The following is a 27,882-nucleotide window of genomic DNA, read 5'->3' as shown; positions in this document are numbered from 1 at the left end:
AGGATGGCCCAAAGTCCTACAGGGCTTGCGTCCACTGTGATTTCTGTGCACCAGTTGGGGTCAAAGTAAGCCAGATGGTGTGCCTCTGCCAGGGCCCTCTTGGAATCAAATGCCTTCTGGCACACTGTGGACCAGACGCACACCAATTCTTTTTGCAGTAGTCTTCATATCGGCTCAGTGATGGACGCATAGTGAGGGATATAGCGTGGACAGTAACCGGCCATCCCCAGGAATGATCGGACATCTGCTACTTGCGTTGGTCCCCGTAGGTTGGTGATGGTACAGACTTTGTCAGGGTCAGGTGTCATACCATCGGCGGAGAATATGTGACAGAAAAATAACAGTTTCTTCTTGCTTAAATGACACATTTCAATGTTAAGTGTTAGGACTGCCTTCTATATTGCTGTGCATGTCGCTAGCAGGGCTGCGTCGTGATCCTCACGTGATGTACCGAATACGAGTATATCATCGCTGTAGTTCAGCATGCCCTTGTTTGGTCTGATCACTTGTTTTATGGCCTCCTGGAACATAACCTTGAATTAGGTCAAGTTTTGAGAACATCACTGACTTATTGAGCTGGACGATCATGTTTTCTATGCACGGCCCAGGATCGCACTCCCTTTGTATGGTAGTGTTCACCATCCTCATGTCCACACACAAGCGTAGTTGTCCACCTTTCTTCGGCACGATAACTAGAGGGGACACCCATGAGGTGGGGGCCGTCGCTGGCTCTATGATACCATTGTTCATCGGTTGGTTCAATTCTCTGGAGACAGAATCTTGTAGATGAAATCCCACCCTTCTGGGGTTCTGGGGGATGGGACTGACAGATTCATCTATGTGTAGTTTGACAGGAGCCCCTTTAAGTTTCCCAAGTCCTGTGCATAGTTGTGGCAACATCTTCAGGATCTTCTCCTTAGTGATGAGGTCTTGTGCTGTGGAGGCGGTGTTGATCGTGTGGACTCTTGTCCTTTCGCTTACCAGTGCGGTCCAGAGGATCACTTCTCCTTCGCGAAAATTAATGTCAATGAGGCCTAGGCAAGACGCTGAATGGTAGCTGAAAAGGCAACAACCTTTAGTCAGGCTGCGGATGTCATTGATGGTGGTGTCTCCGTCAAATCCTTATGTACAAGTTGTCACTTGAATTGTCCAATGGAGTGAAGGGGTAACGTCGCAGCCCATTGAAAGATCCTTGAGTTTGTCTTCTCCAGCGTCAGCCTCTCAGGAATCAGCAGAAATTCTTGCTCCCCCATGATGTTGACTGTGGTGCCAGAGTGGAGAGTGGACTAGAAAACAGAACTGCTTGTTCCCGATCTTAACTACTATCCTAGGCACCTCTCTTGCCTCCAGGTCATCCTGGATGAGGTTGACATATTCGTCCTGATATGCCTGGTCGTAGTTGACAGGATGCAAACTGCTGTTGTTCCTTGCAGACATGATAAGTGTGTGGGGGTTCATCATACTCTTTCTCGAATCGGGGGCTGATCATAGTATTCGTAGTCATGTGCATAGTCTGGTTGGTGGTATTCTTCTACTGCTCTGACGTATCGCTGTTGTCCTGGATGGTAGAACCTGTTTTGGTAAACTGGCGCTTGTGGGGGTCGTCCATGCAACCTGCTCTGTGTTTGTGGATTCATTCTCAGGGCCGGGAATGGTCTCCCTTCCCTGCAGACTGACTGGAAGTGACCTTCTCTCCCGCAGTTGGCGCATCTTTGCGAGATAGCGGGGCAGGTCCCCGAGTGTGGGAAAGCCATTCCACAGCAGTAACATTGCCTTTGTGGTCTGGGCCCAGCCTGATAGGTCACTTTGTAGGATGTGGTCCCTCCGTCTCCTGGTTGCTGGGGTGTTGGTTTCACAGCAGCAGTGTTCTGTTTTGTCCTGTTTCATATTGGGGGTGCCCATCATTGAGGCTGCTTGTGCATCAACTCTTTCAAAGATTCTCGCCAGCTCGCTTACTTCGTCAATCGAGAGAGGCTTTTTCAGCAATTATTTCCTGAGGGCTGGTGATAGGCATCCCTTTATCACCCGAAGTCGTATTGCTTCGTCTATGGTGAATGCATGAAATTGACAGTGGGCACTCTTTACCCGACGGCGGGTGATTAATTAGTAGACAGTCTCTTCCACCCTTTGCGTACATTGATTGAACATGTATCTCTCAGTCTCGGTTTGGTTCAATTAGGTCTTCTGGGGGAAATGTCTTGACAATGGTCTTTATCTCAATGCCAACCAGGTTGGTGCATATGTTGTGTAGATTAGGTGATTTATCCTCCCTCGCTGCTTTCACAAAGTGGTTAAAATCTTCCATCTACTCAGTCTACCTCAGGCCTTTGTCTGCTTGAGGGTTCATGGTGAAAGGGAGTGGCATACACAACAAAACTGTCTTGGACGTGGGTGCAGGGGACTGGGTTGCTCATGGTGGCAGGTGTGATGGTTGAGGTACAAGTCACGCTCCTGCACAGGCTCTCTGTGTTTGCCCCTTATGTGCTGGTCACTGTGCATGGACCCTTAGTGGGTTAATGTATCTTGGATATTCAATTGCTCTCTCTCTCTCACTTTGATATATATATACTTATTTCAGATGTGCAGACCTTTGAGTGGGCACGCATCTCCTGGGGTCCAAATTCACCCCTTTACTTCTCATATATGGATAATTGGAGTTCCCTTTCACTGCATGTTCAGTGCTTTGGACAGACTATGCCAGGTGCTGCTGGAGCGGTGGCACCGCACGCACCTTTGGGAGAAAGGCGTGTAGGCTGCAGGCCTGGAGTATCCTGTTCACTAGCACGTATCGCTGCCACGTGGAGCGGAGGATGAAAGCCGCTAGTGGATTGCAGCACGGCTGTCACGGCGGGCGGCCTTTTCTCGCTCCCTCACATGGAGCGCTGAGAGGAGAAACGCCTGAAGTCATGCCCTGTTCTTGACTAGGATTGGGAATCAGGGTCTACAGTGTACTATATACACAATACAAGGTAAGGTTGGGGTTAATACCAACCAGACCTAAAAGTGTAACTACAAACTAGAAAAGTCTCTTTAGACAAACAGTGGAGTGTTGGGATAATTAACAGCGATGTAATCGGAGTAAAGGTCCCTCTTCCATTGGATGTTCCTAAACCTTTAAGTCCTTGTCTCTAGTGGAGATGCCCTAATCTACAAAGAAAAAGCATATTTAAAACAGAGAGCCAACATAAATCGAAATCCATACTCTGACATTCTTAACCTCCTGGGTGCCCTAGTCTAATAACAGAAAGTTCCAAGGGTTGTCGAAAACAAGAGTTACCAACCCTACCCTTCAAAATCCATCCCTCCCCTAACGCAACCAACAAAATAATTATTTGTAAAAGGTACTCATAGCCATTACTCACAGTCGGATATTCCTTTTCAGGCGTGTGTTTTCACCTTGGCTCTTCAGCCCTTTCTCAGTATTCCAGTTTATGATTTTCTTTAGTTGTCAGACTCTTATTTGACTCTCAACATTGTTTAGATACAAGAACCTCCCCCGGTCGTTGCCTTTCACAGGCTTTCTAATAGGTGACTCCATTGAGGATGTATATTAGGTTTCTTCAATTAGTACAATGATGTTTTGGGTACACCACAAACATTTCCTGTGAACCTTGTTCTTCAGTTTTTTCAGCAGGTGCTCAACTAGTTTTTGGCTTTCAGGATTCTTAACAGGTCTACTTACCGGCCTTGGCTTTCCAGAATGTCGGTAGCACACAAAACGGTTTTGTAGGAAATAATAATTTAATACTTGAAAAAAATCCTGAGGCCAAAAAACTAAAGGTGGATCGCCTCTAGTTCACAAGGGCAAGGAAATTCAGGAGGGTAGCAGCTCCAAAGAGGGAAAGGGCTTCAGTGTTCAGAACTGGGGATTAGATTCTGGAGCTGTAAACTGATGGTCCGATCAAGATCGGGGTGGCTGTTCATTTTCTGTGTTCTGTGTTGTTTCTTTAATGGTTCCCGTAGGTAACAGAGAATCAGAAGTGTTGACCATTTGGAGATGCACAAAAGTTAAAACAAGGGGGAGACTTCTTGGCCAAGGGGCCGAGAGATCGGAGAGAGCTCTTCTAAAATTGCACCCTCATAGCATCTGGGGGTGTGCTGGAGAGGTAGTTCACGCAATATCTTATTCCTTCCAATTGAGATATTTGCTGGAGGTCATGAGAGCCCTCATGACCTATGGGGTCGACCGGTTTCGATGGCTAGTAGTAATTTAAACCATCTTCTTCAGGACCGTAGTTCAAAATAAGGAATGAATCGGGGTTTCAGGAGGCTGAAACCAGGACACATGCTGTATTGTAAGGATACAGAAGGGAAGGGGGGGGGAGAAACAAAAGAGGAGAGCATGAAAGTTTGAACACTCTATCATTGAGAAGTGCTTACTTGATGGACACCAAGCCCAAATGAGTAAGAGGGAACCTTGTGAGTCTCGCCAATGTAAATTGGAGGTGCAAGGTAACAGGATAATTGGAGTGCCTGGTCACCGGTGTGTACTACAGTGTCTCAACATGGCAGGTGGGAGGGATGGGCGGAGGGAAGGAGGTGACAACGAAGGGAGCTAGGGCGTGAGTATGAAAGGAAAGCAGAAAAGCTGCTAGTGTCATAAGTACCTTTAGTCAGACTGGGCTGGTGTTGCCAGATCAGTCACTCTGGAAGACAAGAGGTAAGGTGCTGTTAGCATCGATGAGTTATAACACTAAAAACGAACCAGCTAGTCTGGAGTACAGGGGCAGCATAGGCAGTACCTGGTATCCGTCTGCCGGTAGGCGTCCGCTCGCGGCAACTGCTGCAGCTCGGAATGAGCTTGATGTGAAAACGGGGCCAACCGCCTCTAAAGAATGGGAAAAGCGCGCTCCACACTCGCGTCACGTGACGTACGCTGGCGTCGTGACCGCGTAGCGTGGAGCGGTGTGGGTACGTGCGGGGAGAGTGTGCTCTATCGCCCGTAGAACGTGCCACAAAACACGTGAACACAGTCCTCCTCAGTAAAGACAGTCCGAAGGGCTGGGTGTGTGGAGGATCCGTGTAAGGTAAGGGAGGGGGGGCAGGGGATGGGGAGGGGGGGGAGGGGGGAGGGGGGAGGAAAGGGTGGGAAGGAAGAGGGGGGGGAGGAAGGAGGGTAAGGGGGAAGGGAGGGGAGGGGAGGGGAGGGCGGGGAAAACCGGGAAGGGGGCAATTGGGATGACTAATGCCCCAGGGGGGCCCGGACAAAGCGTAAAATAAATCAATGAATGTCGGGAAGCAGGCAAACCCTACCGGGAAGGACCAAAAAAGGAGGTGGATCGAAAAAGGAGGAAAGGATCAAAAAGAGGGGAGGCACACAGGCGATCCCTCACTTCCAGGGCAAAATATGCTAGGCAGAGCCTATATTTACAGGCAGACTATGGTAGCACTGCTAGGTCATGCCACTGGATATTCTCATTAAGCCCTTTTGAGCATGTGTTGAGTTTAAAAATCCACTGCTGTTCTCTTCTAAAGAGTATGTTGTTGTAGTTACCCCCTCTTGCAGGGGGTGTGACCCTTTCTATGATGGTCCATTTGAATGAGTCTGCTGTATGGCCTTCAGCTGCAAAATGTTGGACTAGGGGGGCTGTGAGTTTGTTGGTACGTATACATGACCTATGTTCCACCATGCGGATCCGAACTGCCCGGGCAGTCATGCCAATGTATCTAAGAGCGCAGGGGCATGTGATCATATATATCACTCCTTTGGAATTACAGTTTGTCAATGTCATTTGCCTCCAAGGTGTATGCCAACCTATGTCTATCTCTGTTGTGCGAGATGTCTGGGGGCACATGGAGCAATTACCACATGGTGCGTGTCCTCTGGCTGGTGCTGTATCCCAGAGGGTACATTGATTGGGTCTTGAGGGTAAAGTAGTGTGTACTAGTGTTTTAACTACCTTATCCCGCAGGTTAGTCCGTCTTTTGAGGGCAAAACGGGGTATAGGGATGGTAGTCTCTCCTGTGTTTAAGATCGGCCATAGCTTCTTGACTTCTTGCTTGATCTTATTGAGAAGAGGCGAGTAGCTAAACACTGCTGTGATTCCTGTGGTATTAGCTGGTTTCAAGTGTTGTTGGAGGGTTACAGATCTCGGGATGTTTCTGGCTCTTTTGTAAGTGTCTCTGATGATTCTTTGTGGATATCCTCTTGCTGCCAATTGTTCCCTTAGGAGGCTAGACTGTGTGGTATATGTAGGGGTCTGGGTGCACAGCCTGCGATATCTTAAGAATTGTCCAAAGGGCAGGTTGTCTCTGAGTGCTCTGGGATGGTAACTGGAGTAGGATAACAGAGAGTTTCTATCCGTAGATTTCTTGTACACGCTTGAGACTAGTCCCCCATTGTTGGCTGAGATTGCGAGATCCAGAAAGTGTATGGATTGTTTGTCTTTTTCTAATGTAAACTGAAGGTGTGGGTTAAGAGAGTTAAGCCAAGCATGGAATGACACCAGGTCCAATTCGGTCCCTTTGAAAATTATGAAGATATCATCTATGTATCTTCGCCATATGCCCAGGTTGACGACAAAAGGGTTGGTGGCTGAGTAGATGTGGTCTTGTTCGAAGAGGTTGACATATAAATTGGCTAGACTGGGGGCAAAGGTGGCTCCCATCGCAGTGCCGGATGTCTGTTGGTAGAAGGTATTTTGAAACAAAAAGTAATTGTTGGTTAATGCAATCTCTGCCAATTGGTGGATGAAGGTGGGCGGCACACCATGTAATTCGATGCCAGAATGTAGTAACCTGCTTAACATATTCAGAGTCTCTTGTTGAGGGATCCGAGTATACAGAGACTCGATATCAATCGTGACTAACCACTCTTGTTGTGGATCATACTGCAAGGAGTCTATTAAATTTAGCATCTGGGTAGAATCTTTTATGTAGCTTGTCATTTTAGGGATCTGATCCCTTATAAAAAAGTCAACGAATTGAACATGTCTTCCTCTTGGATTTCTCTTTGGTGCAGCTTTCTGTGGTCAGTATTTCCCACCCTTGTCAGGGTCCTTGTCAAGCAGCTGATACTCTTAATCTCTCCCAAGATCGGCCAGTCTCTGCCTTCTCTCTTACCCTGGCATTGCTGGTGAGGTCCTAAACTCTGGGCCCTCAATTCGGAAGGTTTGAGCCTCAGCCCCCTGGTTGGCCTCCTCTTCAAGAGCACCCACTGGTGGGCAGCTTTCAAACTTGTTCTCTCCAAGAATGTTGTATGGCTTCATCAGCAGTCAGTCCTCTTCCAGGTTCCGCCCTTTAGGTAAAGGAGCAATGACAGGTATATCTGCCACCTTCCGATCCTCTCGATAACTGTGGTTCCCCAACCCTTGTTATAGCTCCTTCATAGGAGCTTGTCTTGCTCTCCGATTCTCCATAGGTTATTCCCTATTTTAGATTGACCCTGGGGATCTGATTGGTTATTCTCTGACTCAAGGTTATCCCCATACATCTTGTTCTTCAATTGATAAATTACCTGATATGTTTTAATAGCCTTAATGAAGGTCTAACGAGGAGTTAAATGGTAGCGCAGCATTCAGCACCATCTTGAAAGTTTGTAGCGTACAGGACGTGAGGCTATGCAGTCCACCTGACTGCCACCAAACTAGCGAGGTGTGGCGTGGGAATACCAGGGGAGTGTTAGACACACTGTTCCCTTCCCTGCTCCTCCTCCAGGTGAATTGAATGTGTCTAGTGAGCGTTTCACAAATACAATCGTTTTGTGGTTTTAATAGCAGTCCTCTACTTTATTCAACCTGTGTTTTGGGAACACACGAGTTTGCAGCTTTAACAATAATGCTTTCTTTGGATCAGTGGGATATGATATGATATGATATGGCATTTGTAACACGCCTTTTGTAAACACAAGTGTTTCAAGGCGCAAGACTTACGTAATCTCCACAGGTTTGCAAGGAAGATAAGAATCAAATGGGTTTGACATGTATCCCGATTCCTAGGTTGTTTGAACTCTCCCACAGGCATTCTATGACTTGTAGTCCAAATCGTCCCCAGTTATGTCAGATGGAGCAATTCGGCACCTTCCGGTGAGTAGCAGGAATGCAGGACTCCCCCACCCCCGCCCCCAATGTGCCTCATAGAGGCACATTGGTTAGCAGCCGGAGCACCCCATCCCTAACTGCTGATGGGGGTCAGAAATGAGAGGCAGACACAAAGTGGTAGTGTGTTCAACATCAGATATTTTTATGAAAAGAAAAGGGTTTGAAAAAGGCCTCTCTGTCCCTATCCTAAAGAGAGTGTCCCTGCCTAGGAAACTAAAACTTAAGATCAGTCTGTCTTGTTGTCAAATTTAGGAAAGCTGGCTTTGTGTCCAAAACATATCTGACCCTCACTAGAAATTAAACAATTAAGAAGTGTAAGGAAAAGTGTCTCTGATCTAGCCTTAGCCGAAACATGTTCAAATGTAAAGCAAATGGATAAATCCAACAAAAAAGGTTTCTTCCAAGGATACGCCCTCGAATCCAGAAGATAGTTCCCTTCCCCTGGAATATTTCATAAAGGATGGTGAAAGTGTCAAACAATGTTCTCTTAAGGATGCTAGGAATGTTTCAGGAAGGATTGAGAAAGTATGTTTTCTGTGCACCAACTTCTCAAAGCTGGCAAAAATGTCTCTTTTATACAACAAACATTCCAGGGATGGCAAAAGTGTCTCTTCCACACAATGGGCCTCATTACAAGTCTGGCGTTAACCATGTCGGTAAAACCGGCAAGTTGCCGCCAGACTTGTACATTTTACCAGCGCCTCGCTTGCCGGAAACACTAGGGCATTACAACCCCGGCGGTCCAGGAAGTCAGGCGCCAGTAAAATGTTGTTCCCCATTCCTGGGAGTGGGGAACAAGGAAGCACCGGCACCGTTAATAATGGTGCCGGTGCTTCTGCAACGGTCTGCGTATCATGGCTGCTGTGTCAGGCAGGGCCAGACCTGCCGGGCACAGCCTCTCCAGCAGGCAGGCTTGTAAGCTTACCCGCACCGTTATTTCTGGACCGGCAAAGTTGTAATGAGGCCCAAAATCTTTCTAATGATGGCAAAAGGGTCTCTTTCACCCAATGTCTTTCTAAGGAGGTACAAGTGTCTCTTTTATACAACAACCTCTTAGGGATACCTTCCTGGTCTACTCTCCTGCCAGGTTTCCATCAAAGTAGATTCTTTAGATCCCCTGGTATACTCTCCTGCCAGGTATCTACTCACAATGTATTTTTTTTAGTATCCTTCACAAGGATTACCTGGTGTGCACCCCTGCCAGGAATCCCCCTCTGGTTTTTATATATCCCCTGGGATACTCTCCTGCTAGGTATCTTTTCCCCAAAAGCAAATGCCTGATATATACTTCCTTTACCAGTACTTCTTTCAATGTTCTCTTAGTCTTTCAGTATAGCACAGTTGTACTCCTGCGCTGTCTATACTTCATTGGCTTTTGATAGTACTTGTTCCAACGTTCCCCGTATTGACATTTCATATATGAACACTTGTTCAAGTTATATCTTTTAACTTCTTCATAAATGTTAATTTGCTTGTGGAAATACTTGTTCCAACTTTCCCCATATTGGCTTCTCAGATATAGAGACTTGTACAAATTCTGTCTTTCAACTTCCTTATTAACATTTATCTGCTTGTAATAACATTTGCTCCAACTTTCTCCATCTTGACCTTTCAATTATGAGGATTCGTGCAAAGTCAGTCCCTCTACTTTACTTGGTCGGTATTCAAAATTAACTCTCAATCGTTCATGTGCCTGTCGGTACATCCCGGGGTTCCCACTATCACTTGGCTGACTCACTGGTGTTTGAAAGCGTGTCCATCCTTTGGCACACTACTGCGGTGAAGTCCTCACTAGGAAATGGCATCTCCAGCTTTGCAGACCCACTTTCAGCTTACCCGCCATCTCCGCATTCACTTGCTGGTGAAGCTGCTGCTATTCGGCACAATCGCGTCCATGACAACTGCTGCTGGTTCTTTAGTGGCACTTACCTGGTGCCTGCCATGCTCCTCTGGGTCTCCCGCCACTTCGGTAAGAAATGCTGACAAGCGGCAGGTTGAAAGCATTGGCCTCCTGCTGCATGGTCCGTTCCTAAGTGCCTGCCTTTTCCTGCTGGTTCTGCTTCCCACTTTTCACAGCTCTGCTTCTCTTCTCTCAGACACCTGATCGAAAGTGCAAGCCATTTTGAAATATCCTGCACAGCTGACTGATCTCCCTTGAAACAACTAGTCAGTGTCTTTGGCTTGGGGTTTACTCCTTGTTCCCCTTCTTCGTCTCGGTAATTCAGGAGTTATGGGAGTTAGAGTCCATAGTATTCATAAGACTTCTAATGTGATCATTTTTATTTGGGATAAAAACATCAGAAACAAAGAATGCAAGTTATGTGTATTTGAGGTGTGAATGTTGGTTTATAGTGATAATATCGAAAACCAAAATCTCGAAAACCAAAATCTCGAATACAAAAGGCCGAAAAATAAAATATCGAATTTTTTTTTCAATGTGTTTTTTTTTTAAATGGGGGGGTTCCCCCCCCAACCCCCCTTTTTTTCATTTTTTTTTTATTTTACCCCTTTTTTTTACTTACCTGACCCCAAAAACATATATAAATAAATAAATAAAAAATTAGATATTTTTTTTTCGATATTTTTTTTTCGGTCTTTTTGTATTCGATATTTTGGTTTCGAGATTTTGACTGACTGCTCAAGAGTGTTTTTCAGAAAAGGGTCCTACTATGGGAGGGACTTGTAAAGTGACAACATGCCATCAAAAATTTAGGAATGATAGGGTCTTCCTCATTTATAAAGTAAAAATACCACATCTCCCCTGATGGGGTCACCACATCTCCCCGTAGCCAACCCCAACCCGCACGTGATCCTATCTCATAATACCACCCCGAGGGTCAGAATCAGGTAGCGACTGCTGTCCCCTGGCCACATGAGAGGAGATCTTTGGCTGGGGGCCAGTGACGACATAACCTTCTTTATATCTGAATAAGTATCTGTATTGGAAGCATAAAAATGGCAATAAAAACATTTGGATTGAAAAAAAAAAATCAAATTATATGTTATGACGAGGTTCATAACATTCATAATGTGCAATGTCTGCAATGTACCATGCCTGTTGGTACTGAAAGCCGCCTGGTTAGAAGATTGTCATCTACCTGTTGTGTTTCTCCCTACAGAGAGAGCCCACTTATGAACTCCCCACACTCTACTGTATGCTTAGCCTTTAGACCTGTAGTTGTGGGCTTCCCTATAGTGGAGCACGTAGCACAAAGCAAGAAAACATCTAATTTTCTTTAACTCCCTCCCTTTCGACCTCTGCCTCCAAGAGGACCACCTCGCCTTCAGGAAGACCCTTATAGCTTGGCTCTTCCCTCCAGCAACCCAATTACCCCCTGTTCTTTCTCCGAGTCGAGTTTCGTGATCAGAGAACAATCGCACTTGATGACTCAAGCAGGAAGCTTCTGCTAGGCAACCAGCAGGGGAGGGGAGAGCTATTTGCAACAACTCCCATCCACATCGTGCCCCTTCCCCCATGGGAGGTCCCATCCAGACATCGAAACCAGAGCACAACGGCCAGGTGGGACACAATGCCCTAACTCTCAGTTTCAGTAGTTACATGAGGCGACTACTAAGGTACATGCACTGCATTATTTAAAACTGATTGTCATAGTGCAAGCTGTGTATATACTCTGTATGAATACAAAATGCAGCCAGTTGAAGAATACATCAAGTGCTTCCAGGCACCTGAGCAAAGTAGCCGTCACTTACTCCCAGGTCTTTTCAGATTGCTGAATGTATCCAAGCTCGAAACTAGGTGAATGAAGAACACAGCCTATGTATTTTTTCGAGATACCCAGGTAAAATAGCCATCACGTCTTTCCTAAACCTTGTAGAATGCAGCCACAATATTACTTAAGGTGAACTCAGAATGCAGCCATTGCACTTTATAAGGTGTACGCAGAATAGTCCTTCTGGAATCTTAGGTAATTGTACAATTGAGCACGGATACTGAACCCAGGCAAAATGAAGAAAATTACCGAAGCTTGGAATCCTGAGGAATGTAGACTATAGCCAGATACTGAACCTACACGAATGCTGATGGCACCATTCACACTGATCCTAGGATCATGTAGAATTTAGTGCTACATTACAGCTAGTAGGTTAGAGTATAGCCATTATACTAATTCTGGGTCACTGCTTAGAATGCAAATCATGCATTTAACCTCATTCTCTCCATGCATAGAGGAATAAGCCGAAGGCACAGCCGCAAACCTGCACACACGGCCAACATACATCACTTGAAGACACTTTGCACAACACTTCTGCCATAAAAATGGTTACCGTTCAGGACAAAAAATTTGAAAAACATAGTTGCACACAAATTCTTTTCTGCTCTCTTTTACCCCGCTAGACCTCTTATCACCACCCATCAACATGCCATACCTGGACTCTGGTCCCCCGAGGGCATTCAACCTACAGCGCGTTATGACCATACTAATGGTGAAAGGCGCTATACAAATGGTGCACTATGTGAGAAACCTGAAGGTGTCTCCCTAGCTAGTCCCCAGGGATCTGTCATCCAGGTGGCCAGGACACAGCCATCGCTATTGGATCCAGTTTCTGCGGGTGGACCAGTAAGGGAGGATAACCTGGATGGGGGTCCTTGGAAGTGGGACATCAACTGGCAAAACGCGGTATCCCCCTCCTTTCAACACCTTTTCCCCATCCTACCACGTAAAATTTTCCCAAAAACTGCCCCGTCCCTTTTCCAATACAAACATTTTCACACAACACAGAAGACTACAGACTAACACCAGAGACGTTTACCTGACATGTCCCAATACAAGGGTCAGGCAAAGTACGGCAATTGACCAGAATCACACATACCTGACAGCCCTTTCCCTTCCCCACAGAGATAAAAGGTGGAGCACAAGAGCACAAGACAAGCATGGCAGTCTGCAGTACTTGAGAGCTAACTCAGCACGGCAGTTTAAGAGGAGGCAAAAGACAGCGAATACCATGAGGGTGACATGGAGAGAAGTAACCTTGCCCTTTCCGATCAAGGCCAGTTAAACCTCTGCAGTTGGAAACATAAGGCCGCGAACAATAGCCAGCGTGTGCTGCAGCAGATGTCTACGGTAAGCAAGACCCTCCTCCGCTGATAACCAAGCCGGGGAAGGACGCTGGTCTCGGTGATACCAACCTTGACGCCAAGGATAAAGGCAAGCAGTTCATCACAGCTGGTGAGTCGAGGGGAGAATCAATAAGAAATCGAACTGTGTTGAACGAAAAGTAGCCAACTGCTAATTTGAACTTTGAAAGACTTAAAGATATGACTGAGGAAAGAGGGAGAAAACCAGCAACAGAGAAGCCAGCACCACGCGAGTGCTTAGGCAGGAAACTCTGGGCGATGACCCGATGGTAGAAACTACCAGAACCAGAAGCCCTTGGGAAGTGGCAAAAAGAGGTCAAAGTGGTCATACAGGGGTTTTGTAAAATCCTCTACACCGTCGAAAGTCTCTGACCTACAGATGATTGAGAAGCAAAGGGAAATGAATCCCGCTTGGTGAAATGAGCACATTAATAGTGTGTTGTAGGAGTTGGTGAGAGTGAATCCAGAAGTGGCGACAATCAGGAATGAAGCCTGAAGTGCTGTTTAAAAAGATTTGTAAAGCAAGAAGTATTGCAAGAAAAGGGGAAGGGAAGCGCCCCCTTGTCATTCAGGATCCGAGCCCGGCCGAGGGAGATCCATAGGTGAAAAGTCATCACCCAAACTTCATTGAGAAAGGAACTGTTCAACTGAATGGTAGAATAAAATAAGTGAGGGGTCAGCGCCTGGAAGAGGGGGACCCAGGGGTAAAGCCATCACCCAACGTGAACTGTATAACAGAACTTTTTGTTTGTTTGTTTGTTTGTTGGATACATAAGGCCTCGAAGGCAAGAGACTTTGATGCAAGGAGACTTTACCCTCGAATAACCTGATAGCTGAAACGGAACCGGCGGCTCGTCCTGAGAAAGTTCGAGCGTGTAATGGGCTAGCTGGAACAAGTCCCACCTTGTCCTGTGCTAAAAACATTGGAAGAGAGACCTCAAGGGAATCGCATCCTGACTTATTATTTGAACACGGTTTCCTTTATTTTGATAGCCTATCCCACACTCCTTCTGGAATTAGTTGTAAGGAATTGGCAATAGGTTTTTCTTAGTAAAGGCCCTTTTATTTTCACACGATGCCACTAGGACTGCCTTATATTTCATTTGATGGTCGACGCTTGCTCCCATCTTAGATTTAGGTTTAGTTAGACCCTGCATTTAATTGTTTAATAAACACCCTATAATTGTGATCCCTTGAGTCAGTCTTTACTGCTGCCACCTTACATATGGTGTTAGGATGGTATATGACTCAACTGAAACTATTTGGGGAATCCTACAATTTCCAAAACTTAGTCAGAGAGCCTCTAACCCTTCTGTCACCACCAAGGAATCAATAGGGTTTGATATATGTAGCAGTAGGGAGGCTACCATTCCCCCTGGGAAAAGAGGAATGATTCCTACAGACTTGGTTTTGATACCCCCTACGGGGTGTTACTTTCGATTGGCCCAAAAATCTGGAATAGTGTGGACGTTTGGGATAGATATCTTAGCAGGAGTTATTGATCCTGACTTCAGGGGAGATGTGAAGATTCTCTTACAAAATCATGGCGAAATCCCTTTTGAGGTACACTGGGGAGATCAAATTGCTCAGGGGATTTTGGAAAGAGCTCCATTTCTTCAGTTCAAAGAAAGTGAGCCAGATGAAACAGAAAGAGGTAACCTAGGCTTTGGGGAAGCTGATTAATCAATTAACATCGAAGAAAGGAAGAGAGAGGAACCCACCATCTATCCTGACCTAGCTCAGCGAAATGATCCAGTTCTCGCTGGATCGTTTTTACAAGCAATTCCAGAATAAGGTTTAGAGAAGGGGAGTCTTTTTTTTTTCTTTTTAAAACAAAGATTGCTTTACAAAAAAGAAACCTCCCCAAAAGGCATGGTAAAAACGCAATTGGTTATACCCAAAAGCCATACAAAGGTTGTACTAGAAATCGCGCATTCCCATCTCACCGGGGGGGCATTTAGGATAATCTAAAGCCCAGGTGCATATTGGTGGAAAGTTTTACTGGCCAGGTATCCACGCCGATGTAAAGAGTTTCATCCAGACAAGCGAAATATGTCGAAAGAGCAGTACGCACATCCGATCACCTGCCCCTCTGAACCCGTTGCCGTTTATAGAAATCTCCTTTTCAAGAATTGGTATGGACATAATTGGACCGCTTGAAATCTCCAGATTAGGCAATAAATATGTCCTTGTGAGCGTGGATTATGCAACCCGATATCCTGAGGTGTTCCCAATTTGAAATAGTACTACCAGCAGATCCTTAAACATCTTCTACCTTATTTCTCCAGTGTCAGCTTTCCCAAAGAAATACTAACGGACTAGGGCTCAACTTTTATGAGTAAGCTAATGGCCAAAGTCAAAGAGCTACTCCATATTACCACCTTGTGAACTTCTGTGTACCATCCTCAAACCAATTGCTTGGTAGAAAGATTCAATAAAACCCTAAAACTAATTCTCCGAAAACTGGTAGACAAGGACGGTAAAGACTGGGACTGAAAGATCCCATAGGCCCTATTTGCAGTGAGGAAAACTCCCACAATCTTCGACAGGTTCCTCTCTCTTTGAATTGCTCTATGGAAGAGAACCGAGAGATGTCCTAGACATGCTCTGGGAAACCTGGGAAGAACGAGAGGAAACTCCTATTCCCATTTCACAAACTGCCACCCGAATGCGAGAACATACAAAGTTGGTCCGAGACTTAGTTTGGACCCATATGGAAAAAGCTCAGAGCGAACAAAATGCCACTTATGAAAAGAAAGTGAGTTTAAGATCATTCTCCATAGGATAGAAAGTACTGGTCATCTTACCAACCTTAGAGAACAAGCTGGTCTCCAAGTGGCACAGACCTTATGAAGTAGTAAAAAAAAACAGGAACCTGTACTTCTAGAGTAGCCCAACCGGATAGAAAGCAGACAATCCAATTATATCACATAAATCTGTTGAAGGAGGGGAAAGAGAACCCATCAGCCACCCACGCCAAAGTACTAACCTGTCTGGCTCCCGATGGCAGAGATAACTTTGATTTAATTCCTTCTGAGTTATCTACTCAACACCAACAGGACTTAAAAGATATAGTAATTTCCCGATGTACTCTCGGAAAAACCAGGAACAGTAAAAAAGGTACATACCACTATATTAGAACACCTAAAGGTAAAGTGGTGGTGTGCGCCTTATAATCCCAGCATGAGTCCGGGAGGCTGTGGTTGTGGATGGGGGTTTTTCCCGACTGCTGTTCTCATCCACTGGTGATCTGCACTAGAGCTATCCTGAGTATATTCTGTGTTATCCCAAGTCAAGGGGCCTGTGTTCTGCTCCTGGTGAACCCAGAGAGAAGAGGACATGTTTATGTGTCAAGTGGGATCTACGAAGTACACGAGCAGTGAGCTGGGCCTCACAGACATAACCTCAAAAAAGAAAAAGTGGTACACTTAAAACCATATCGACTCACAGAAGCTTGTAAGCAGATAGTGATCGAGGAAGTCAACAAAATGTTGAAAGCTAACATTATTGAGAAAATAAGTATGTATGGGAATGACCGCTTTAGAATGCACTAAGTCTACTTCAGTCTATAAAGTGGTAAACTGCGTCACCAATTCCATGAGCTCTACCCATAAAGACCCCAACAAATTCAATAAAATACATATCGGTACTGGTGAATCGCACTATGCCCGGTTATATTAATTGGTCAAAATTAATGCAACAAGAATTCAGGTTCTGATGAATTTTCATCTACTGGTGATTTATTTCCAAGTATCAGCCGACACATGTTTCGACCTAAGTCGTTCTCAAAGCTGATATGATAGCCATTGCATAAGTTCATGAGCAAATTTTGCAAATGATTGTGGGCAGGAATATACAGGTATTACAATTGATATTGTAATGCAAACACAATAACAAGTTTTAGTACGAACAGAGCATGTATGAATACATTGCATTCCCGATAGAATGTCCCACATGGAGGGGGGTACATCAGTAGGAGAAACCGACAAGAGCAGTATACCATAGTTATTTGTATGTATTGACACGATTAAGATTTTGCTAATTTGTTTAACGGAAAAAGATATGAAGTGCATCCCATTTTCGCATGATCACCGTATACATTTCACTTAGTGAGATTGGTTAAGGTGGGTACAAATTGTTTGCATATAGGGCATTTGGTAAGTAAGTGGTAAATGGAGTGAATTGAGTGCTGTTGACTAATGAGATTTGATTTATCCCTTATCACCACTGATAATACATACCTCCTCATTTGTACTGCATATGCCACTTACGTGTTAAAACCTTTGACTTCATTAGGTGCATACAAGTGAATTGTGTATTGAGACTCACCCTTTGTCTCTATTTCTATTGTGGTCAGTCCTAGTAAAAATAGATAGAAAGACATATGATGATGTCTCACTTGAGCTATGATGCCCATATTATAACGGTCAATCTTTGATGGATAGTGTGGTTTACTGTCTTACCGAAATTATGCACGCTGGTGGCTCAAATAGAGTAAATAAGCTCTTCTCAAATTTTCAGGTAATACGTCTTTCCTTCCAAATATAATTTCTCTGTCAAACCTGTGGTAGATGTAATCTTAATTCCTATAGGTAATCACGTTGACAGATGTCATCCTAGTTGAGTGTTACAGTTTTATATATGCACTAATTGCAAGAGAGCCAGTGTGGATCACTGGCCCTAGTGCAAGAGATTGATTCCCTTCTACAGTCTTACCTTAATGTACTTCTAACTCCCTATGTGCAGGTTAACACCCGCACATGTCCAGGAACACGCCGCCGCCATGTTGGTTGCTGTTTATGTATACGGCCTTGCGTATGACGTCGTACAGGAGTAGCGTGTGATGTCATATCTGCATTGGCCACGTAAGCACAAGTAACTCCTCAATTGCATGTTGCCCAGTATGCAACATTATAAAACATTTTAAGGATGAGCCTGTTGGGTGAACTATTCTATAGCTATGAATGAGTTGTACTAATCAATTGAATTGTGTGACACACTTGTTACAATTGACATGAAATTAAACAATTGCAGGCCACTCAAGTGAAGTGGTCATGTTAACAATGTGAGACTAATAGGGGAAATTACCTGCCACTGCACTAATATATAGTGGCCATGCAAAAAAGTTGATGCACGTGTAGTTGCCAGTTGAAGGAAGAAATACTCTAATAAAGCCATTCACAAATCGTGATGAAGTTACGTCACTCTTATAATTGCGCTTTGCGTGTGCCTATAGCATATGAACATCTTAGAAAACAATGCACTCCAGATAGCATACATTAAACAATGATTAAATGTGTAAACATCTTTAACAGAATTACACAGTGAATTGTCGGTCAATAACTGATTGCATATTGAATTTCCTGAATGGATAATCATTACATTACTGATTCTTTTATAAAAACACATTAATTTCAAGATCTGCAATTAAAGCTTCCTTATTACAACACAGATAGAAAATGCATCTTGATTCCATTTGCCGCAATTTGACTTTGACATTTCCTCCCTTCTTGCCCTCTTACGTGGTCCGACAGTTGAAAAATCCTTGATCATGAACTTCCTGTCTTAAGTCGGTATATTCCAAACAGTCATGTGCATATCGACACATCCTACATGTGCCACATTTGTGAAACCCCTTGGCAGATCTTAACCAATCACTGCCCCAGCGTTGCCTCATAAAGCCTTATCCAAATATGAAGGGCTCAATTTGTTTTTGATAGTTCATGCTTTAGTAAACACAAACTTTGGTGCGTCATCCAAAAACGGTCGTAAGTCATTGCCCAAAAGCAATAAATCCCAATGTTTATGGACTAATTTGTATAAGAGGTGTGCGTCCTGCGAGAACCTGGTGATTATGTCTATGGTCCTTGGTGTTTGAACCTTTTTGACATCAGGACGTAACAGTCAGTCTGTCAACCATTTTGTACTTTAAGGATGTTTTGTCAATTCACTCCATTTACCACTTACTTACCAAATGCCCTGCATGCAATCAATTTATACCCACCTTAACCAATCTCACTGAGCGAAATGTATACAGTAGTCATGCAAAAACTGGATGCACTTCATGTCTTTTTCCATTGAACAAATTTAGAAAATCATAATCGTGTCATTGCATACAAATTACTAAGGTATACTGCTCTTCTCTGTTTCTCCTGCTGATCTACCCCCCTATGTGTGGGACGTTCTATCGGGTATGTAATCTTTCAATGCAATGTATTCCTACATGCTCTTTGTGTACTAAAACTTGTTTTTGTGTTCACATTACAATATCAATTGTAATACCTGTATATACATGTCCACAACCATTTGCAAAATTTGCTCATGAACTTATGGACATCATATCAGCCTTGAGGACGACTTAGGTGAAACACGCGTCGGCTGATACTTGTAATGAAATCACCAATAGATGACAATTCATCAGAACCTGATTTCTTGTCACATTAATTTTGACCAGTTAACATAACAGATGCATTCGCCAGTACCAATATATAATTTTTTAACATTATTCAGCCTTCCTTAAGTTCTGGGTCCTTTCCAATCGTGCTGGTCACTAAACCAGGCCGTTCCTGGAGATTCTGTATTGATTTCAATCAAGTTAATGCCATATCAGATTGCAATGCCTATCCCATGCCACGCATTGACGACCTAATTGATAAACTCGGAGCAGCCACCTTTCTATCTACCCTAGATTTAACCAAGAGGTACTGGCAAGTTCCCGTATATGAACCAGATAAGAAAAAGACTGTGTTTTTAACACCACTAGGATTATTCAAACTTAAATTCCTACTCTTCGGCCTACACGGGGCACCAGCCACTTTCCAACGCCTCATCAAGTCATACAACCCTACTCAGATTTCTGTGGGGCTTATATTGACAATATCGTCATTTATAGTAAGACTTGGGAGGATCATCTCTTCCAATTTTTATACTATCAAGAAAGTCCTCAGGAATGCTGACCTAACTGGTAATCCAGTTAAATTCAGATTGGCCCAATCAACCGCAAAATATCTTGGCTTCTTCATAGGGAACAGGAATGTACAACCACAACATGAGAAGGTAAAAGCTGGCTTAGATACACCAACTCCCAAGACCAAAAGAGATCTTAGAGATTTTCTCGGGTTAATAGGATACTACCGAAGGTTTATCCCCAACTTTTCAGACAAAACAGTCTGGCTGACAGATAAAGTTAAGAATGCCGAACCCCAGAAACTTAATTGGAATGACGAGGAAGAGATATGTTATAACACCTTGAAGCAGACACTGTGTCAGAACCCAATCCTAAAGGTAGTCGACTTCTCTAAGGAATTTGTCTTACAGACAGATGCCTCCCTTACAGGGTTAGGAGCCGTCCTGTCCCAGGTTTGCGATGGTTTGAACATGCCATATTATCCACCAGTCGCAAACAGTTCCCACATGAATAGAATTACTCCGTATTGGAACTGGAGACCCTGGTCATCAAATGAGCCATTATACATCTGAGGCATTACCTACTGCGAAGAAAGTTCACACTCGTTACAGACCACTCACCCCTAGTGTGGATTAGCCAACGCAAAGACTCCAACCCTAGGGTCATGCAATGGTTTCTATACCTCCAACCCTATTGATTCACTGTGGAACACAGAAAAAGGAAAAGGAAAAGGAAAAGACGAGGGAAATATAGACTCTCTTTCCTGGTTCCCCTGTTAAACAAATGTGGCTATATTGCATGGAGGAAGGGTATGGGAGAAACCTGACCGTGTCTCCCTAACTGGTCCCCGGGCATCTGTCATCCAGGTGGCCAGGACACAGCAATTGCTATTGGATCCAGTTACTGGGTGTGGAACAGTGAGGCAGGATCACCTGGATGGGTGGTGCTTGGGGAGTGGGACATCAACAGGCGAGGCGCGGTATCCCACTTTCAACACCTTTTCCCCATCCTACCACGTAAGATATTCCAAAATACTACACCTCCCCCCCGTTCCGACACAAACATTTTCACACAACACAGAAGACAACGGACTAACACCAGAGCGGTTTACCCGACATGTCCCAATACAATGGTCAGGCAAAGTCAGGCAACTGACCTGAATCACACACACCCAACGGTGAGCACAAGACGAGCAAGGCAGACCACACGATGTGATAGCTAACTCAGTACAGCAGTTCAAGAGGAGACAAAAGACTGCGAATACTGAGAGGGTGACAAGGAGAGAAGTAACCTTGCCCTTTCCGATCAAGGTCCATGAAACCTCCACAGATTGAAACATAAGGCTGCGAACAATAGCCAGCATGTGTTGCAGCAGATGTCTACGGTACGTGAGACCCTCCTCTGCTGATAACCAAGCTAGGGAATGACGCTGGTCTCGGTGGTACCAACCTTGACTCCAAGGATAAAGAAAGGCAAGCAGTTCATCACATCCGGTGAGTCGAAAATCGATAAGAAACCGAACTGTATTGAACAAAAAGTAGCCGACGACTAATTTGAACTTTGAAAGACAAAAGATACGATTGAGGAAAGAAGGTGAAAACCAGCAACAGAGAAGCCAGCACCACGTGGGTGCTTAGGTAGGAAAATCTGGGTGATTACCCAATGGTAGAAACTACCGGAACCAGAAGCCCTTGGGAAGTGGCAAAAAGAGGTCAAAGTGGTCATAAAGGGGTCTTGTAAAATCCTCTGTACCGTCAAAAGTCTTTGACCTACGAATGATTGAGAGGTGAAGGGTAATTAATCTTGCTTGGTGATATGACCACATGAATAGTGTGTTGTAGGAGTTGGCGAGAGTGAGCCCGGAAGAGGGAAGCCGACAATCAGGAATGAAGCATGAAGTGCTGTTTAAAAATACAGCAATATTTGTAAAGCAAGAAGTATCGCAAGACAAGGGGAAGGGAAGCGCCCCCACTTTCATTTAGGATCCGAGCCCGGCCGAGGGAGACCCAGGAGGTGAAAAGTCATCACCCAAAGTTCCTTAAGAAAGGAACTGTTCAATTGATTGGTAGAATAAAATAAGTGAAGGGTCGGAGCCTGGAAGAGGGGGATCCAGGGGTGAAGCCATCGCCCAACGTGAACTGTGTAACTGAACTTTTTATTTGTTTGTTTGATCGTTGGATACATCAGCCCTCGAAGGCAAGAGACTTTTTGATGCAAAGAGACTTTACCCTCGAAGAACCGGATAGCTGGAACAGAACTGTCGGCTCGTGCTGAGAACGCTCAAGCGTGTGCTGAACTCCAAAGTCCCACCTTGTCCCGTGCCTAAAACATGGGGAAGGGAGATCTCAAGGCAATCACATTCTGATTTATTATTTGAACACTGTTTCCATTATTTTGATACCCTATCCCACACTCTTTCTGCAATTAGTTGTAAGGAATTGACAATAGGTTTTTCTTAGGATAGGCCCTTTTATTTTGACACAAAGCCACTAGGACAGCCTTATTCTTCATTTGATGGTCAACGCTTGCTACCATCTTAGATTTAGGTTTAGTTTAGGCATTTTTCCACCCTGCATTTATTGTTCGATAAACACCCTTTAATTGTGATCACTTGTGTCTGTCTTTACTGTTGCCACCATGAATTCCTTACAACTAATACAACTACCATTACTACACATGTTAACATAGCAGACATAAATATTACCTTTGGTGAAGGGCTGGACCTGTGCTTGCAGGCGAATTTTAATAACATCCAGAGGTGTGACTAGAAAGGATACAAGATATTTTCATTAATCACCTTACTAATTTATCAATTACAAAATACATTTACGATGTCTTAGTATAATCAAAGAGTTCATGGTACGTCACACTACAAATCGGACACTTAAACTACATCACTGTATCACAACACTCACTTTAAACATTTGGTACTCGCATCCATGCTAGTGAAACTGGATCTTGTGACGTAGTTGTATGGTGTGATTGCAGGTGTCATTTGCCGCGACTGAGGGCCTGTCTGTGCCTGTCTGTACATCGGCCGGACACGCTACTATCCAGAGGCCACACATCTCCTGCAAGTACTTTCCCACCCCTCATCTACAACAACCTTTCCTCGATCAATCTTCACGGTGTGCTTAATCTCACGCATCCTCGCTCTTCCGCATTGCGGATACCTCCTTCACATAATAACAACAAGCTGAGTCTCATTCAAGCAGCCACCTCCTAACCCACATCCTGTTCTTCGCCTATCTGAAGCCTGCCGAACTTTGCCTGAATGACATTGCTGCTCTACTTAAGGTAGTCCGAGGACACTGGAACTCTGTCTTTGATATTCTTTTGCACGCTACTATTTTGTCAGTGCACCTCATCTGCACCTGTTTCACAGTCTACTATTTTGTCATGCCCACCCTCCTACGGTCACCATAACCGCTTATAATACTTGTCCCTGCACATGTTCACCATGTGCTTAGATCCAACTCCTCGGTCTACGTACATATTGTAAGGTTTTCTGCCTATCCCAGTAGTAACATAGCACACTACTCTCCTATCAATTGTTTGCCATGGCTCGTTAACTGTACTATTCTGCATATTATTGTATGACATTGCTTGCTCATCAACTGTGCTGCCCCATGCTCTCCTTTTAACTCTGTTGCTCTCTGCTCCCACACCAATTATGAAGAACGCACCTCATTCGACACCTACCTGTCACACGGTGCTAGTGGCAGCACTTAATATTATTACCTACATCCTCTATGCACCACCTACTATGATAAACTGTAACATGACCTCTCCTGCCAATACCTACCATGGGGAAGATGGTACCTTCACCTTCCCACTCACACACCTTGATCGCTCCATGCTCCTAGCCATCCATAACTGCCTCTCTACTAATACCCACACGCTTTCAGATTTGGCATTAAGACTCTCAAGGCTCAGATCCCGCATTCTACCTCTACAACTCTACAGCCATCCCAAGCCCACTTCTACCAGGAATCCCAGCCTGAGCAGCAGCTCTCAGTACAACTTTGCCACTAAGTGCACCCTAACCAAGAAATCTAACATCATTGCTGTCGCATCTCCCAAGTCTCTCACACCACAGACTCTTAACACTCTCACCACCACCACACACACACACACTTAATCCTCAAGTCATCAGGCCACCCGACGCACATTTAGCACCAGAGAATGCTACCCTTAAGTCCACGATCCATGACAAACATAAAAATCCACCCACTCCACTGCGCTTAAATGTGCACTCATTAATGCACGTTCCCTCACTGCCCATGCTCTTGAAATTCACAACCTCCTCACCATCCACAACCTAGATTTACTCGCCATTACTGAGACTTGGCTTCATGAAGCATCGGGACCTGCTATCTCATTAGCTCTCCCCCCAGGTTACTCCATCCTCCGACAAGTCAGACAGTTGTTGAGAGGAGAAGGAGTAGCTCTCATAACAAAAGACTCACTCTCCGTCAGACAATGCATCCTCCACTGGGAAGGCAATGCTGACTTAATCTCTGCAAAACTGTCACTATCGCCTAGCTGTACTATAGATGTACACACTATCGGCCACCGGGCCTTGCCTCTAATTTCCAAGGACACCTCCTCCATCTACTAGGAGACAACTTAATAAAATCAACCAAAACAATTCTACTCAGTGACCTCAATTTAGGCCTCAATAATCCCAAAGACAAAACAGCAGCAGCCCTATCCAAAGAGCTCAATAATATGGGATTCCAACTAAATGTCACTAGTCCAACTCATTGCAAAGCTCGAATCCTCAACTGGGTGGCTGACCACAACTGCCACACTACCATCAGTTCCATCTCCGCCCTCCCATGGACAGACCATAATTGTATTCTATTCACCATCCCTTCAGCCTTACCTATTAAAGCTCCCACCATTGCCCCTCCAGCCCAAGTGAGAAACTCCAAAAAACTAAGGCCAACCTCCTTCCTTTCCTGAATATCCCAGAACTTAGGCCTCCCTTCTCTAGTGACCCTGCCATATTTGCAAATATCCACGTTGACACTCTGACCAATGCAATCAAGGCCATTGCACCCTTAGTAAATAAAAAGGAAAAATAATCGATGCACATCTACGCCTAGTTCTCAGATGAACTACTTGCCCTACGCACTACCATGCGTACAGCTCTTTCTAACTGGAAAACCAACCCGTGTGAATCTACTAAAGAAAACTTCAAAAAGATATCCACCCACTACAAAAAGGCGGTCATTCAAGCCAAGTCTCTCTCCTTCAACTCTCGCATCTCTAAGGCAAACTCTCAACCTAAGTAAATGTTTTCCATCTTTCGAGAGCTAATTACCCCTTCAACCAGCCCTGATGAAATTGTTAAAGATGAAGCATGGTGCTCCAGCATACAAGCAGCCCTGCTTAACAAAATAGATCTGCTCCAAAACAAAATTCAAGCGCAATCCAATGACTTGTCCAAACATGAACAGCCTTTCCAGCCCTACCACATACCCCATCATGATCCCACTGAGCAGCTTGTCTCTTTCCATGATGTCACGGAACTAGAGGTTCTTGACCTCCTTAAACACATTAAACCATCCATGTGTAAAGGAGACATCTGCCCACCTAACGTTGTCAAAGAATGTGCCAACTCCCTTGCACCTCTCCTAACGACTTTCATCAATGCCTCGTTTATCTCAATGTCTGTCCCTGCCAGCCTTAAAGAAGCATGGGTACGCCAACTATTAAAAAAACCTTTACTGAACCCCTCTTCACCTAATAACTACTGACCCATCACCACACTCCCGTTCCTCTTAATAATCCTGGACAGGGTGACTCACAAGCAAATTAAACTATTTCTTGAAACCAACGCCATCCTTGGTAAGAGGCAATCAGGGGTCTGCAAAGGACGTGGCACAGAAACTGCCCTACTAGATCTTAAAAATCAAATAACAGTCATGTTATAATGCCAGCCCTCCTCCTACTTCTTGACCTCTCGGCTTCCTTTGATCTTGTGGACCACAAGATCCTCACATCACATCTCATTCATGCAGCTCAGTTCTCCACTGAGGCCTCCTCTTGGATCTCCTTCTTAAACAGAAGAGCCATGAAAGTCTTCTTCAATCGGGCAAATCTGGCTCCCTCTACCATACACTGTGGAGTCCCTCAGGGCTCCTGGACAGCTCCCACTCTTCATAAACTATTTACCAAACCTCTCTTTGACATACTGGACTCCCTCAGCATAGCCTACACGAACTATGCCGATGATACGCAGGTACTCCTGCCTCTCTCACGTTCCTACGTCCAAGACGCTACAGCCATCCACCTGATTTATAGCACCATCCAAGCCTGGATGGTGACAAATGGGTTATGTCTCAATGGAGACAGAACCGGGATCATCATTATCGGCCCCAAAGAAACACTAGCTAAACTGGACCAAAAATACTGCAATTTCACCATAGACAACTCGCTCATCCCGGTCTCATCATCAGTTAAAACACTGGGTGTTCACCTAGATTCCACACTATCCATGACATGACAGGTTAGCGCCATTGCTTCCGCATCTGCCCATACCACCAAGCATATCAATGCAGTCAAACCTTTCCTTTCCACAGAAAACCGGCTCTCTATAGCTAGAGCTACCATTGGAGCCAAATTAGACTATTGTAACGTCCTCCTAGTAGGGACCTCTGCAAAAAATCTAAACAGACTCAAGGTCATTCAGAATAATGCTCTTAGAGCAGCTCTAAATATACTGAAAAGGGACCACATCAGTCAAGCTAGGCGAGATGCACACTGGCTTCCAGTGAAGGATCATATCACATTCAAGACCCTTTCCCTTACTCACAAATGCCTTCCACTCAATGCTCCACCCTACCTATACGACACCATTGTTAAAGATACATCTTCACGGCCAAAAAGAACTTGCAATGCCAACAAACTTCGCATCCCTTCCATCATAAGGGCCAAAGCATGGGGTATTGGCTTCCTTCATTTAGCACCTAAACTCTCGAACGCACTACCCAACTGACTCAGAGCTGAACCCTCCCTTTCAGCGTTCAGGAAAGCCCTAAAACTACTCTATTCAAATAACACCATCCTCCTCCACTCCCTACCCTCTCCCACGCAATGTCCGTCCGTACCGTGCTTGTTGCAACTAAGAATGTACTTCCTGTCTATCATTAAGAAAGTACTATATAACTAAGCTCTTTGTCTTGAAACAGCGCCATAATGCTCAAGGCTGCTGTGTGCTTTACAAATGTGAATAAATAAATGTGTAGTATGTCAGATTATGTAATGCTAAGCAAGAACAACATTTTGCATAAACTATTATTCATTTGTATTTATTTACTGGTTATTCATAAAGCGCCTATAAAGCAAATGGTGTTTCAAGGCGCCACAAGACAAAAATGGGGGGGCGGAGACAAGGATGAGAATAACTAAAACGGTCCTACTAAGCCTTGTGACAGTCGGATCGTGCAAGTACAGTGACAGTAAGTGCTGAGGTGGGAAGAGAAGTGCAGGTCGGAGTGGAGAGACGCAAGTGCTGGGGGGGGCATGGGCTAGGTGAGTGCCATGGGAATGCAGGGAGTGAAGGGAAGGAAGGACCACATGCTGAGTGCGAGGATGGTGCTTGCCCAGGCTCAGTAACGGTTTTGGCCCGCCAGGCTAGCACAGGGGGAGGGGGCCCAGAGGACAAGTGCACTAATGGGATCTTGGGGGTGTTCAGGAGAGAAAGGGGTGAGGGGGTGGACAGAGACGAGGAGGGCCTGGTGTCCTGTTATACTCAGAAGGAACCAGCCACCCAGTCAATGCGGCAAAGGGGAGCATTGGCGGGGGAGAGGGAAGGAAGAAGAGAAGAGGGT

The 27,882-nt window shown here is 44.8% G+C and overlaps 1 protein-coding gene across 4 annotated transcripts in view; it reads right to left on the bottom strand.

The window, feature by feature from the left end:
* Window positions 1-27,882, bottom strand: part of SLC25A40 (solute carrier family 25 member 40) — a 964,848-nt gene that overhangs the window by 763,151 nt on the left and 173,815 nt on the right. For all 4 annotated transcript variants that reach the window (XM_069648384.1, XM_069648381.1, XM_069648382.1 and 1 more), the window contains one exon: window positions 22,746-22,805. In XM_069648384.1, coding sequence (XP_069504485.1) covers window positions 22,746-22,805 — 60 coding nt within the window. The remainder of the gene's footprint in view (window positions 1-22,745; window positions 22,806-27,882) is intronic.

The sequence above is a fragment of the Ambystoma mexicanum genome, chromosome 2q (assembly GCF_040938575.1).
Source record: "Ambystoma mexicanum isolate Mex_15411 chromosome 2q, UKY_AmexF1_1, whole genome shotgun sequence".
Lineage (NCBI taxonomy): Eukaryota > Metazoa > Chordata > Amphibia > Caudata > Ambystomatidae > Ambystoma > Ambystoma mexicanum.
Note: the sequence above shows the minus strand (reverse complement) of the source record. Positions and strands in the feature narration are given on the sequence as shown.